The sequence below is a fragment of the Bos indicus genome, chromosome 1 (genome assembly GCF_029378745.1).
Source record: "Bos indicus isolate NIAB-ARS_2022 breed Sahiwal x Tharparkar chromosome 1, NIAB-ARS_B.indTharparkar_mat_pri_1.0, whole genome shotgun sequence".
Lineage (NCBI taxonomy): Eukaryota > Metazoa > Chordata > Mammalia > Artiodactyla > Bovidae > Bos > Bos indicus.
Window position 1 is genome coordinate 157507817 of NC_091760.1, and position 14707 is coordinate 157522523.

A 14707-nucleotide genomic window follows, 5' to 3' on the forward strand; every position below is an offset into this window, starting at 1 on the left:
TGGAATGTTCTAGGCAAGAATATTGGGGTGAGTTACCATTTCCTACTCCAGGGGATCTCTAAAATAAATATGAATACAATACAGAGATATTATCATTAATAAATGAAACAAATACAATAGTATGATTACTGCAAATGATTCTATATAATACCATGGTTATAGTTCACAGAAAATGTAAACAATGATTGACTTCACCCCTATTATGTGAAAAAATGTACACCAAAAAATGCAGAGATCAATGTATGTAAGAATGGCAAAGATCTACAAGTATGACACTACCTCGAGTTAGTGAAATAGGGTAACAGACATTTCGTGCATTGCTGGTTGGAGGGCAGTGTGGAAAAATGTATCAGAATTACAAAGTATGTAACTTTTAACAGCAATCAACTTGGAGAAACTTGTTACAGAAATACATGAAAAATGACTTATGAATTAAATTATTCACTGCAGCACTTTGCTGTTGTTCAGTTATTCAGTCGTGTCTGGCTCTGTGTGAACCTGTCACTGCAGCACACAGGCTACCCTGTCCTCCATCACTTCCCAGAGCTTGCTCAAGCCCATGTCCATCGAGTTGGTGATGCCACCCAACCATCTCATCCTCTGCTGCCCCTTCTCCTCCTGCCTTCAATCTTCCCCAGCATCAGGGTCTTTTCCAGTGAGTCAGCTCTTCCCATCAGGTGGCCAGAGTATTGGAGCTTCAGCTTCAGTATCAGTCCTTCCAATGAATATTCAGGGCTGATCTCCTTCAGAATGGACTGGTTGGATCTCCTTGCAGTCCAAGGGACTCTCAAGAGTCTTCTCCAACACCACAGTTCAAAAGCATCGATTCTTTGGCACTCAGCCTTTTTTATGGTCCAACTCACATCCATACATGACTGCTGGAAAAACCATAGCTTTGACTATAGGGACCTGTCAGCAAAGCGATGTCTGCTTTTTAATACACTGCCTAGGTATTAGATTTTCTTCCAAGGAGCTTCCAAGAAGCAAGTGTCTTTTGCTTTCATGGCTGCTGTCACCATCCTCAGTGATTTTGGAGCCCAAGAAAATAAAATCAGTCACTGTTTCCCCATCTATTTGCCATGAAGTGATGGGATCAGATGCCATGATCTTAGTTTTTTGAACGTTGAGCTTTAACCCAACTTTTTCACTCCCCTCTTTGATTTTCATCAAGAGGCTCTTTAGTTCCTCTTCACTTTCTGCTGTGTGGGTCGTGTCATCTGCTTACCTGAGGTTATTGATACTTCTGGCAATCTTGATTCCAATTTGTGCTTTATCCAGCACTGCAGCACTAACACCCCAAAATATGAAACTGTGCAAATCTGAAACTAGAATTGATAAAACTATTGATGTTTCATTCAATAGACTGCTGATATAGCCAAGAAAAATGAGGACACTTTTCATAAAATGATTAGAAAACTCAGTGTATTTTCCAAGATGGCCACAAGATTTCATGCATATTCTTGTTAAAACATGACACTGGCTTTCTTTCCTCAAATCTGTACAAGTCTGTGACTTGAGCATCACTACTATCTCTGTGAAATTCTGGGGGTAGGTCATAAAAAGCCACCCAGCCTCTGCCTGGTATCTTGGGGACATTCATGCTTGAATCCAGCAACATGCTGTGAGGAAACCAAAACCAGGAGGCAGGCCATAGGCAGGTATTCTGGCCGACAGCCCGAGCTGAGCTCCCAGACATGCTGAGGTGACGCGAGCCCCAGGACTGACCCCCCGCCATCACATAAGAAAATCACCTGAGCCCACTCAACCCCCAGAACCAAGAGACAATAATTTTTTAAATGACTAAGCTTTGGAGTCATTTGTTTCTGAACAATAGATAACCTGGACAGTAATAAAGAGAAAAATAAAAAGTATATCGCAGAGAATCTGATATGTTTTAGATTGCATAAAATGGAGAAAATATATAGAGTTGAATATAACAGTAACTTTGCAAAAACAAAGTTAACACTACCTCTAGGAAAAAGAACTGGAAAAAGAACTAAGTAGTCAGAAGACAGGAGTTAGGCTTTTCAACATAAATCATTTGACTTTTGATTCCCAAGAACAAACTAATGACAACATAAAACTGTGATACGTGTGGATGGCATAAAAATGAAGACAGTGGCGCCAACTTTGGAACATGAGTGACTTGAACTTTTATTTAAAAATACTTTCATCTTATTTTCCTTATAAATCAATACATAAGGGTGTTCTGTATCTGTCAAGTACAACACATTTTATAATAGAATGCTTACATCATGCATATCCTGACCCTAAACTACCAATTCCAGAATACAGGTGGCACTGAAGAAAGATTTGTCCGTAATCCCAGCTGTCAGACAGTCAATACTGATGTCCTCACAACAGGGCTATAAATAATAAACAGCAAACTGAAAAAAAAAAAAAAACCCTCATCCTGAGGAAAAATCGATTTAACACTCTACCAAATTCCAAAAGGATTTTTGTTTCGGTTTCAGATGCCCAGACTGTCTGAGATTGTAGTGAAACAATTTTTTTTAACTTTTTATTTTATACTGGAGTACAGCCAATTAACAATGTTGGCGATAGTTTCAAGTGGGACTCAGCCATACATACTTGTGTATTCATTCTCCCCAGAGGGGCTTCTCAGGCGTCACAGTGGTGAAGAATCCACCTGCCAATGCAGGAGACGCAAGAAACTCGTATTTGATCCCTGGGTCCGGAAGAGGCCCTGGAGAAGGAAATGGCAACCTACTCCAGTCTCCTTGCCTGGAACATTCCATGGACAGAGAAGCCTGGCAGGTTACAGTCCCTGGCGTTTCAAAAAGCCTGAGAGGACTCAATGGTGAACACGCCCTCACCTCCGAACTCCCCTCCCAGCGGGGCTGCCATCTCACATTGAGCAGAGCTCCCTGCCCTACACAGCAGGTGCTTGCTGGTTGTGCGTTTAAAATATAGCAGCGTGCACATGTCCATTCCAAACTCCCTATCCCTTCCCTCCTGGCAAACATGTTAGTTCTCTAACTTCCTGCAAAGGAAGCTGATGCATGTCTTGGGTTCTTTAATGGAACTGTGCTTAAGAACTCAGGCTCTGAGCCAGTCTGCAATTTAAAGACGATTTCAGCACCTACTCCGCCGTGATTCTGGACAAGTTACACAATCTCCGTGCCTCGAATTCTTTACCAGTTAAACAGGCAGGGCACATTCATGATTCCACAAACATGACTGGAGACTTCCAGGCTGTCAGTCACTGTGCTAGACAGCAGCGAGACCACTCCGTGGAGGTCATATTCCAAAGCAGAAGTCGGACAACCATGCTAGTCTCAGAGTTAAAGCCTCCTAGCGCAGGAAGAAAAATGGATTAATTCCTGTCTAGAATTTAGTACAAACAGTAACCCATGACAGGGAATTCTCCGTAAAAGCTACCTATTATTTCATAACGTGCCCTTCTCCACTAAAAACTGGTAAAACTCTCGGGAAAGCAGGTTATTATGGAAGACCTCCCCGCCTAAGAAGACACCTCTGGGTCACACCCTCCTCCCCGGAGTAAATGCCCCTCACCAGCCTTCACCCACCCATCCACCCGCAAAGACGCGCGTCAGGAGGCTCTCTCTGCCAGAAAAGTCTGCCGACCTAGCAGAGTCGGTGCTGCAGGGTAAGGGACAGGGGACACCGCGCCCTACTTCGGCCCGAGCTCTCCAAGGTGCCCTCGAAAGCAGGGCAGCTAAACAGGCGCTCCCCGCCGTTCCCGGCCCACGGACCAAAGGAGGCCTAAGCATCCAGCCAAACAACAATGGCGCGCGCGAGGGCGGGGCTGCGCGCGCAGGGGCCTCCGGGGGTGGGAGGTGGCCCGCGGCTGGAGCCGCCCCGCGGCGGGCGGGATCACGTGACCCAGAGGCTCCGCCCCGCCAGGGAGGGCTCTGAGCGCGGGCGGGGGCGCGGACGGAGCGAGCGGGCGGGCGACGGCGGAAGTGACGGAGGGGCGCTCCTCGCTACGTGCGGCGACGTGGCGGCGAGGCCGGCGCCCGGCGGCGGAAGTGGCTCTCGCGCTGGGACTGGAGTGTTTGTGTTTTGGTTCGCGGAGGAGCCGGCGGCAGGCCTGAGGGGAGGAGGGAGGAGGAGGAAGAATCAGTGGGAGCTCGAGCGCCGGGCGGCGGCGGCGGCGGAGGAGGAGGAGAAAGGAAAGGGGAAGGCGGAGCGGAGAGGCGGGGACGGAGCCCGACGGGGGCGGCACCGCGGCGCGATCCCCGCACCGTCCAGTCTGAGGGGAGCGGAGCGACTCGAGGACGCGCCGCCGCCGCTGCTTCAGGCCCTGCCTGGGCTGCGTCTGGAACCTGCAGCCGGAGCTTCAGCGCCACAGGTCCGCGCGCTGCGAGCCCAGGTAGCCCCGCCAGCCTTCCGCCCGCGAAGCGGGTCAGAGCCCGAGTGGTCCGCGGGTCTGGGGTCACAGGGGCCCCCAGCCTTCCTGCTCGCGCCGGGGCCCGGGACCGGAAAGCCGCCGGGAGAGGCGTCTCGCCCGGCGGCCGCGGTGGCCCCCTGAAGGGGCCCCGGAGGCCAGGGTTTGGGGGCCGGCCGAGGGAGCGGCGGGTGTCACCCAGTTCCCTTCTCAAGATGGCGCCCCGAGAGCGGCCCGGAGGCCGCGGCGCCGCTGCCCCGTCCCGGCAGCCGGGTAGGGGTCCGCGGCCGGAGTCGGGCTGGGTTCGGGGAGGAGCGGGGAGGGATGCGCGCGGGCCGGCGGGCCTGCCTGTTGGCCGGTCGGAGCTGCTGCCGGTGGTTCAGGTGTTCCCCGAAGAGGAACCTGGGCCTCTGGCAGGTGTGAATTCGGGGAGCTCCGCCCACCCCGGCTCCCCGAGCCGGGTAATGGAGGGAGGCGGCGGCCCGGGGAGCCCGGCTGTCTAGGGGCTCTTGTCTCAGCTCTGGAAGGTAAGTGCGGCTTGAAAGCAGCCCGACACAGCTAGGCCGCCGAAGCCCTCAGACGGTAGAGCCCTTTGAGCGTGCTCTGCTGTTCGCCTCCCTGCAAACTGGCTATTCTCTGAAGACTTGCAGACTTTGTAAGCTCTGAACGTCATAATTCACATACTTGGTTTTTGTCTTTTGCTGAAGTGGAGCCTAAGTGTCCAATCAGTTGCCTTTCACATAACTACTGGGGGAAAAAACCCACATGGACACAACTGCGATAATTCCGGGCAGTTCAGAAACTTGATTCTTAATTTAAAATGGGGATCGTAAGAGCTTCTTAGGGTTGCTGTAAGCCTAATTCGTGGAATGGTGATTGGCATAAAATAAATGCCTAGTAAATGTTAGCTGCTGTCATGAATTCAGTTTTGATCAGAGAGTACCCAGAAGGACTTTAACTACAGAATAGCAGTTATTTTCAAAAGATTTAAAATGCATTTTCTGCAAAATCTTTGGTTTTGGGAAACAAAAGTTTGTAATGAATACAAATGAATATTACAAAATATAGCTTTTAACCTTAATGTAATGCTAACTGTATTCATAATTAGATTTAGTTAATGTTTTTGTTTGAGGTCCTTGGAACTATAACCAAAGCTAAATCTTTTTTTTTCCCCCTTTAATGAGCATCTGATGTTTTCCCTGAAGTTTAGGGAGGACTGTAGGAATTCAGAGCATGTTGTCATTGATGAGTGATTCAGTTTGCTGTTCTGTAGGTAAAGCTGGAGGTGTCTCAGTTGCGTTGTGTGATACGTGAAGTCTGTTGGTGCACTTTCAGTTTACTTGCATTCTCTTGATGTTCGGTCGTCATTCCATCAAAGGGGCTCTGTAATTGCCTGTTTTCGGTCGCTGCTGTGTGTTGACCACTGTATCAGAAATATTTTACGTGTATATTCTCTTCTCACAGCAGTTATGAAAACTGGATATTCTGGAGTAGAGAGTTTGAAATGAAAGCAGTTGCTCCAGCAGAAATTAGTATAGCTGTATCGAATTAGATCCCCAAATGGAGTGTGTTTGGGAGTGGTGGGAGGATAGATGTGAGATTGGAGCATTTTTTTAATCACAGAAAATTCTTTATGCAGAAGTAGGAAGAATAGTATAATGAACCCATCAACTAGCTTCAGTTATCTTGTTTTGTTTATACCCCCATTGTTTGGGAGCAACTCAGATCTATTATTTCATTTGTAAATATTTTAGGTACAATATGTATTACTGAAAGATAAGAGGTCTTCAGTGCTGCCGTTTAGATAAAGTAGAGGTGATTTTATTGTCTTGATGTATGGTCTCATAGATACGTTTATTAATGAGTTCATTGTTAAGAGAGATTCTTGTATAAACTCATTTCATGGGCAAGACAAATTTCTTAAGAGGTACCTAAATGAAATCTAACAGTGACTTGAGAAGGAGAATCATATTTAATGTTATTAAGCACATGGTCAAATTTTGATTAAAAGTAGGAGAAAGCTATTACAATTGATTTGTGAGTAGCTTGGAAAATAGTATTTTAAAAGTTTGCTAATATCTTTGAGAATTATCATTATTAAATAATAAAAGAAGACTTAGAAGTTGTGCTTTAGGCTAGTTTTTTGTAAGTGTGTTAAATAGAAAATAATGACACGTTTAATTGTTAGCCCCAAAACTACAAGAGTATAAGTAAATAAGACACTAATTCACTCACCATACGGAGAACCGCGGTTAACACTTGCACGAATGATGTATTTGAGAACGTGAGAATACAGTATTAAATCCTTTAGCCACCAGACATAGATCTACTTAAAATATTGCTCCAAAGTTACCATTAAATAAAAAGCATGTGCCATTTAAAAGGAGCCTTCAAATAATAATGGCTGACTTTTATTGAACTTAACTGTTTTAAGCTCTAAGATTTTTCCCTTACTTGACTTAATTTTACTCAAAACCGTTTTAACCTAAGTAATCTAGTTCCAGAACCAGAACTAGTCACCTTTCAGTTTGCATGGGTTGAAACTCAGCTCTGTTGAAGCTCTGTCACAGTAACTGTGTGACCTCAGTCAAGTCACCTAACCTTTCTATGCCTGTTTCCTTATTTTTTAAGGATTGGAATAGGTAACATTACAGGATTGTTGAGTGGCTATGTTAAGTAATTAAAACCATCTGGCACAAAATTGAGTCTTTAATAAAGGTTAGGTTTAAAATGTTGACAGAGCCTTAAAAATTACAGAATGATTTTAGGCTCAAAGCTCATACCTTTACTTATTAATCAAGGCAGTGAATTAAAGTAAATGACAGTGTCCAGTAGAGGCTATAATTGTCGTGTATTGCTGTGTTACAGGCAAAATTTTAAAGTGATAATATGAGGTTTGCTTTGTTATGCTGATTTGTATTTTTAATTACTTCATATTTGTTTTTTTTTTTTTTACAGGTTTCTTTACCTCCAGAAAGAAAAGAATTGACACCTTGCGTCCTGGAAGTTCATTTAAGAAACTGAAATTAGGGACTTCTTTCAAATTTGGACATGGCTAATCGAGGAGCAACAAGACCCAACGGGCCAAATACTGGAAATAAAATATGCCAGTTCAAACTAGTACTTCTGGGAGAGTCTGCTGTTGGCAAATCAAGCCTTGTGCTTCGTTTTGTGAAGGGCCAGTTTCATGAATTTCAAGAGAGTACCATTGGGGGTGAGATTTTCTTTTATCGTTTCTTCATTTAATTGACTCATACATTGACAAATAAGATTTTGCAGTTCTGATTGTATGATGATGGGTAACTAAATAGGTCACAGAGTGAGTAAAAGAGCTGAGCTGCAGACTCAAACTTTATAGCTTGATTTTTTGATAAGATAATGTGTTTTAATATTTTGATTTCCTGGTTATCTCCAAGATGATAAAATACAGATGCAAACATGAGTAGAATCAGTGTCCCAAGTCTCAGATTTGATTGGTATCTTTCTTGATACTGTTTAAAAGTGTTTTCAAATTATCCGATGTCTGCTGAATTGTGTTGGCTTTAGAATGAATGGTGAAAATAGTAAAAGTAAAGAGGAAAAGAGTTACGATTAAAATTCTAAATAACTGGACTATTTACAAATTACACTGATTGGCAAAATTAGTTACATTTTATTAAACATGTTTAAGAATGCTCCTAGGGTGAGGGAAGAGAAGAAGTGAGTGATTAATGAAGAGAGACATGAAAGGGAAATGAGACCTGGAGAGAAAGTGAAAGAAAAGGGGAAAGAGGTGACATCAAGACTGCTTACAGGGACGGTGTTCACGCTGAGGGGAAGGAACGTGCAGGACCAAGAGGACACAGCCAGCAGTGCCGTACTGGGAAGAGATGAGAAGCGAGATCCCTGAACTCTTGCCTGGAAAATCCCATGGACAGAGGAGCCTGGTAGGCTGCAGTCCATGGGGTCGATAAGAGTTGGACACAACTGAGCAACTTCACTTTCACTTTTCACTTTCATGCATTGGAGAAGGAAATGGCAACCCACTCCAGTGTTCTTGCCTGGAGAATCCCGGGGACGGGGTAGCCTGGTGGGCTGCCATCTGTGGGGTCGCACAGAGTCGGGACACGACTGAAGCGACTTAGCAGCAGCAGCAGCTGGGTATAGCATTGGGGCAAAGCCCTTTTTGGTCCTGCTTAATGTGTCAAATGAAGCTTTTGAATTAGGTAATGTCAGAGGAACCACACAGCTTTAAGATTGACACTATTTTGCAAGAGGTGTGTAATTAAGCAGGACCATATTTTTTCAGGTGTTCACGAATATATTTTTAACCTCATATTTTAAAAAGTCAAATACTTTTTTTAACTTCTGAAATACGTAAGGCAGATATTCTTTGGCATGTAGCAACTTCTTGGGAGTCCATCTTTTAAAAGCATAACTTATGCTGTGCATTGAGTATATGATCTCAAGTAAGTACACTGAGAATTATATTTATGATTTCAGATTATTCCTTTAACATAAATTACAAAACTCGGCTATCTTCTGACTTTTCTGTAGGAAATACAGTGGACAACGGCTATTTCCTATTTAACAGACCAGCAGTGTAACGAGTGACAGCCAGCCCCAGTGTTTGGGTGTCATGTTACAGTGTGATTCTATTTTATTGTTAATACTTCATATCTATTTATAATGAATGAGCATCAAAAATACAGTCCTTTACATGAGTTTTTTATTTTGATTCAGAAATCTTGGTATCTTTAAAAATTGTGTTGAACAGTATATCACACATTCTTTGTTGTTTCCTTGTTAATGTATCTGTGTATATGTGGTTTAGTAATGAAATATTACCTCTCAAGCTTTAGCCTCCTCCAGAAAACAAATTGGACCAGAAGTAACTAGTCCACATCCACATAGTATATTAGTCACTCAGTTGTGTCTGGCTCTTCGCGTTCCCATGGACTGTAGCCCACCAGGCTCCTCTATCAGTGGAGTTCTCCAGGCAAGAAGAAAGAGTGGGTAGCCATTCCTTTCTTCAGGGGATCTTGCCGACCCAGGCATTGAACCCAAGGTCTCCTGAATTGCAGGCAGATTACCAGCTGAGCCACCAGGGACACCCAGCCCATATGGTAGGAAAAATTTTAAAGACTTTCAAGACTCTGCCCACCCACCTTCACCTGGTACAAAAGGTTAATTATTATAACTACTTTTTGGCAAGTGATTGTTGCTTGCAGCATTTCTCAAAATACACGTGCATTGTAGGCTAAACACCTGGGCCAAAATATGTTTGGGACTTGATATATTCTTACCCTCCCTGCCTTCACAGTGCATATTAAAATAACAAAAGCAGTGAAGTACTGTAGTAAAGAACTCAAGTCCTGGTAAATGTAGCCCAAGAGTAGAATTTTTGTTTTTATTATGGATACTCCCAATTACCTTCTAAGAGTACATTTTCCTAATGACATCTCAAGAAGGACATTTAAAAGAAAAGTTTAACCCCGTGTCAATGCATCATAAATATACATATCCTTTGATATGTGTGTATGAGTGTGTGTATATAATCTCTGTTTCCATTTAATACCAATTAGATTGTTTACATTTCATTAATGAAATTGTCAAAAAGTTTTCATTCTAACACGTAAAACTTCTAATACCTTGTGCTTGTACAGATTGAGTCTGGCTTTTTTAACCACCTTTAGAAGGAATTTACATCCAAGTTTCTGTCTTAATGGTTATTGAATACCTTTTTATTATGTTGACCACATATTAGTCCTGGTTTTTTGTTTGTTTTTGAAAGATAATTAACGTGTTTAAGGCATAAGATGTATTAACTTGTTTACAGAGTGAACACTGTTCTTTTATGCTCTTCGCTAAACAGCTCTTCACTCTGAAGGACTAGAAGCATCTAAGGATTTCAAGGTTTGAGTTGTTTAAGATCTATAACTTGTAGGTAATGTGTATTTTTGTTTGGCTTATGTGTGGGAGGAGTTATCTAAAAATGAACCTGGCCAGATGTTTTTATGTTTCATCTATTCTTTATTTTAGACTTAACTATTTATGTTTAGTAACATGTAAGAGCTCACTTAAAATTTCCCTCTCTAATGGCATTGTAAGGTGGAATATATACTGTACTCTTGAATTTGTATATTCTAGAACCTTATAGTGATCAAGAACATTAAGATGTCTTCACTTTTTGTGGTGGTTCTTATACACGATGGCTTGATTTAAGAAAACAAGAATCCATGTTGTCTCCCATATCCCCGCCCCTGCCCCTTGATTCTCGAGCTCTCATAATGAGATGGGTAGTTGGGTGCTGGGTTTAGTGCTTTGGGGAGTTCTAGCTTATGGCGGGAGTTAAAGGCTGCGTGACATTTGTGCTCCTGCCATTTGAGACGAGCCCTAAGGTGTGCGGGGCGCTTTAGGCTCAGGTGGTTGCCTCCCTTCTTGTCTCATCTGGAGCCTCAGAAGCTCTTCAGTAAATACTTGTTGGGTGATAGGGCTGGCCATCTTCCACTTAACAACTTGAACACCTAAAGACTTCAAAGATTTCTAGGGAATTCCTTGTGTCAAAAATATTCTTGTTTTTAAAAAGACTTTCGCATGCTGTTTATAAGCAAGTGGATCATCAGGGTAAATCGGAGCCAGTTTAAAATGTACAATGAAAAAGCATGCAGTCTTTCGACTCTTCTTTTTGAGAGAGAAACGTTTGATATCACAATCAGTAAATGGAATAATTGCTTTTTTTTTTAACTGATTGTTGTAGGATTAAAAAAAAAAAACCATGCTGTTCGTCAACTACTCCAGTTTGAGGATCACAAGTGTCGTATACTGGTTACGTTAATCTGCTAGGCCTCTTTCAAAAACCATGGTCCTTCCCTGTCCATCAAGGATACTCTGCCTTGTCTTTACTTAAAGGAGTTAAATAACCAGCGTCTTCAGTTGTCTGTACTGAGGCTGCTCCCCTCTGTTGCCGTAGGTAGTCAGGGACTGGTTATTCACGAAACGGACAAAATAAGTGCCCTCTGTTTAAAGCTGTTTGAAGCAGTTATTAACCCTAAAGAGAATGTTTACATAATTATTTCAGGACTTTTTTTTTTACTAGAAGGACAAAGTTTATACTTTATTTAATATCTGTCCAATTTCCTCTACCTGGCTACCAGGACTTGTTTTTCTTTTCAGATTCAAAACATCTAATGGGGCAAAAGTTATTATTAAAAATTAAGAAAAACAAAGTTAGTTTCAAAGATACTGTTGTTGGTTTTACCTTACCTTACCAGTTTATGGAGTGAAGCGTTGTGGTTAAGAAAGGGGTGTGGCCTGGGGATAGACTGTATCCACATTGTTTGATTTAAAATTCTAGCTCCAGCACATACCAGCTACGTCATCTCACACAAATCATACCCAGCTTTATTTACTCTTAATATGGAATGAAAATAACAGCTCCTAAATTTGACGGTTTTTTTATTAAATGTTAGCTATTACCTTTCTTGTCACCACTATTACTTTTTGCTGAGTCATTTTTATTACTGTTGATATTTTTCTGGTATTGTCATGACATGGCATTACTTTAGAATTGTGACTGTTCTACCAAGTGCATAGCATTTTAGGATTTGACAGTGTTAAAGAATTGTATGTCCAGATTTTCTTCTCTTGGAAATTTCTTATTGAAGATTGTAAGAGCAAATAAGATGTAAAAAAGATGCTTTATGAGCAACTGCTTCCTAAATTTGAGCCTTCCTAAAAATGGACTTCAAGTAGATAGCATTTATTAATACAACTATGTTTCTTTAAATTCTGTGTGGTAAATTCTTGCTTAACTACCCCAGCATTTTCTGGTTTTCACACAAGTGGTTAGTCATGTACGTTGCATTAAATGCCTGCTCCCCATGTCAACTAAGTTATTTATGGACATTTTCTTAGAGGGAGAAATTACACAGTTAAATAGAATACTACATGTATGTAGATACTAAAGTTGCTTCCTAAACTGAGAAAGAAAAGGCAGCTAGAAAATGTGAATTGGAATAACTTGTGTTTTTCCTGTAGTAAGCTTTCCACTATTGCCCTTCACTTGTGAGCCTTAAGAAAGACTTGTTTGTGTAATTGTAATCTGTACATTTGTTTGCTTCTTTATCTTTTTGCATCTGCATTATATTCAGTTGCCAAGTCGTGTCTGACTCCATGGACTGCAGCACACCAGGCTTTCCTGTTCTTTACAGTCTCCTAGAGTTTGCTTAAACTAATGTCATTGAGTCGGTGATGCCATCCAACCCTCTCATCCTCTGTCATCCTCTTCTCCTGCCCTCAATCTTTCCCAGTATCAGAGTCTTTCTCTTCATAGCAAGTGGCCAGAGTATTGGGGCTTCAGCATCATTCCTTCCAATGAATATTCAGGGTTGATTTCCTTTAAGATTGACTGGTTTGATCTCCCTGTAGTCCAAGGGACTCTCAAGAGTCTTCTCCAGCACCACAGTTCGAAAGCATCAATTCTAAAAAAAAAAAAAAAGAACACATCAATTCTGCAGCATTCAGCTTTCTTTATAGTCCAACTCTCAGATCCATACGTGATGACTGGAAAAACCATAGCCTTGACCATATGGGCCTTTGTCAGCAAAATGATGTCTGCTTTTTAGTACGCTGTCTAGGTTTGTCATAACTTTTCTTCCAAGGAGCAAATATCTTTTAATTTTGTGGCTGCAATCGCTGTCCACAGTGATTTTTCCACAAGAAAATAAAATCTACAGTTTCCACTTTTTACCTATTTGCCGTGAAGTGATGGGACAAGATGCCATGATCTTAGTTTTTTGAATGTTGAGTTTTTAGCCAGCCTTTTCACTCTCCTTTCACCCTCATCAAGAGGCTCTTTAGTTCCTCTTCACTTTCTGCCATAAGGGTGGTGGTATCTGCATATCTGAGGTTATTGATATTTCTCCCAGCAGTCTTGATTCCAGCTTGTGCTTCCTCCAGCCCAGCGTTACTCATGATGTACTCTGCATAGAAGTTAAATAAACAGGGTGACAATACACAGCCTTGACGTACTCCTTTTCCGATTTGAAATGAGTCTGCTGTTCCATGTCCAGTTCTAACTGTTGCTTCCTGACCTGCGTACAGGTTTCTCAGGAGGCAGGTAAGGTGGTCTGGTATTCCCATCTCTTTAAGAATGTTCCAGTTTGTTGTGATCCGCACATTCAGAGGCTAAATTTAGCATAGTCATTGAAGCAGAAGTAGATGTTTTTCTGGAATTCTCTTGCTTTATTGGTGATCCAGTGGATGTTGGCAATTTGATCTCTGGTTCCTCTGCCTTTTCTAAATCCAGCTTGCACATCTGGAAGTTCTCAGTTCGTGTACTGTTGAGGCCTAGCTTGGAGAATTTTGAGCATTACTTTACTAGCATGTGAGATGAGTGCAATTGTGCAGTAGTTTGAACATTCTTTGCATTGCCTCTCTTTGGGATTGGAATGAAAACTGACCTTTTCCAGTCCTGTGGCCCCTGCTGAGTTTTCCAAATTTGCTGACATATTGAGTGCAGCACTTTCACAGCATCATCTTTTAGGATTTAAAATTGCTTGACGAAAATTCCGTCAGCTCCACTAGCTTTGTTCATAGTATAGCTTCCTAAGGCCCACTTGACTTCCCACTTCAGGATGTGGCTCTTGGTGAGTGACCACATCATTCATGGTTATCCAAGCAAAGGCATCTGCATATTGTTTTCAGTTAAAAGTACTTTTGAGAAAGGATAGAAGACCTGGGAACAAACCACCAGTGTATCATTTTCAATTCATGACAAAAATGATTTTTGAAATATACATTATTCTTTCTGTTACAGTGAGAGTTGAAATTTTTTGCAGTTAATCTTTTGGCTTCAAGTGAAACAATATTGTCTTTATGTGTAATAATGTTTCCTTATAAAAAGTATATATTCAGCATTTGAGATAGGTTGTATTACTTGAAGAAGTTAGTAAAGATTTGATATTTTATATGTTTGTACCAGTTCTGACCAAAAATATTTTAATAGTCTTAACTTCAGTTATTCTCCAGTGTCCTGGTTTTAGATGTTATCATAAGTGGCTACTTAAACATTGCTGTGAGTTAGGAACCAATAAGCTTAGCTTCAGTCCTGGCCTTGTTTTAGAAGAGTGCTGTTTACACACTGTAAAACGAGAGAGAATTGAGCTAGATGAGGTTCTTCTAGAGCAGACTCTTTTTTTTTAAGAGTGTGCTTTCTCCACATTAAACGAAGCAAGCAATACAGTTAAACTTTTTCTTCCTCTTAAAATTTGTTTCACATTTTGCGATCATGAATATCTGTTTGCCCTGTCTTACTTCATTCATTAATTCCCTTTGGTGCTGCTGAAATGTTCA

The 14707-nt window shown here is 41.9% G+C and overlaps 1 protein-coding gene and 1 long non-coding RNA gene across 4 annotated transcripts in view; one reads left to right on the forward strand and one right to left on the reverse strand.

Annotated features, from left to right (window-relative positions):
* Positions 1–367: 367 nt before the first annotated feature.
* Positions 368–3945, reverse strand: LOC139185232 (uncharacterized). 2 transcript variants are annotated; one of them, XR_011568808.1, is made up of 2 exons: positions 3610–3945; positions 368–3315 (listed from the first exon to the last, which is right to left on the reverse strand). It is a non-coding gene; the product is annotated as an uncharacterized lncRNA (long non-coding RNA). The 2 variants fall into 2 exon arrangements; XR_011568809.1 differs by having other exon boundaries at positions 3552–3945.
* A 100-nt stretch (positions 3946–4045) lies between these two features.
* The window catches only part of RAB5A (RAB5A, member RAS oncogene family), a 33481-nt gene continuing 22819 nt past the window's right edge, over positions 4046–14707 (forward strand). Inside the window, exons 1-2 of one of the 2 annotated variants that reach the window (XM_019964699.2) lie at positions 4046–4357; positions 7331–7586. In XM_019964699.2, the coding sequence (XP_019820258.1) occupies positions 7424–7586 (163 nt within the window). In that variant the 5' untranslated portion in view covers positions 4046–4357; positions 7331–7423. The remainder of the gene's footprint in view (positions 4358–7330; positions 7587–14707) is intronic. The other variant, XM_019964706.2, reaches the window with a different exon arrangement.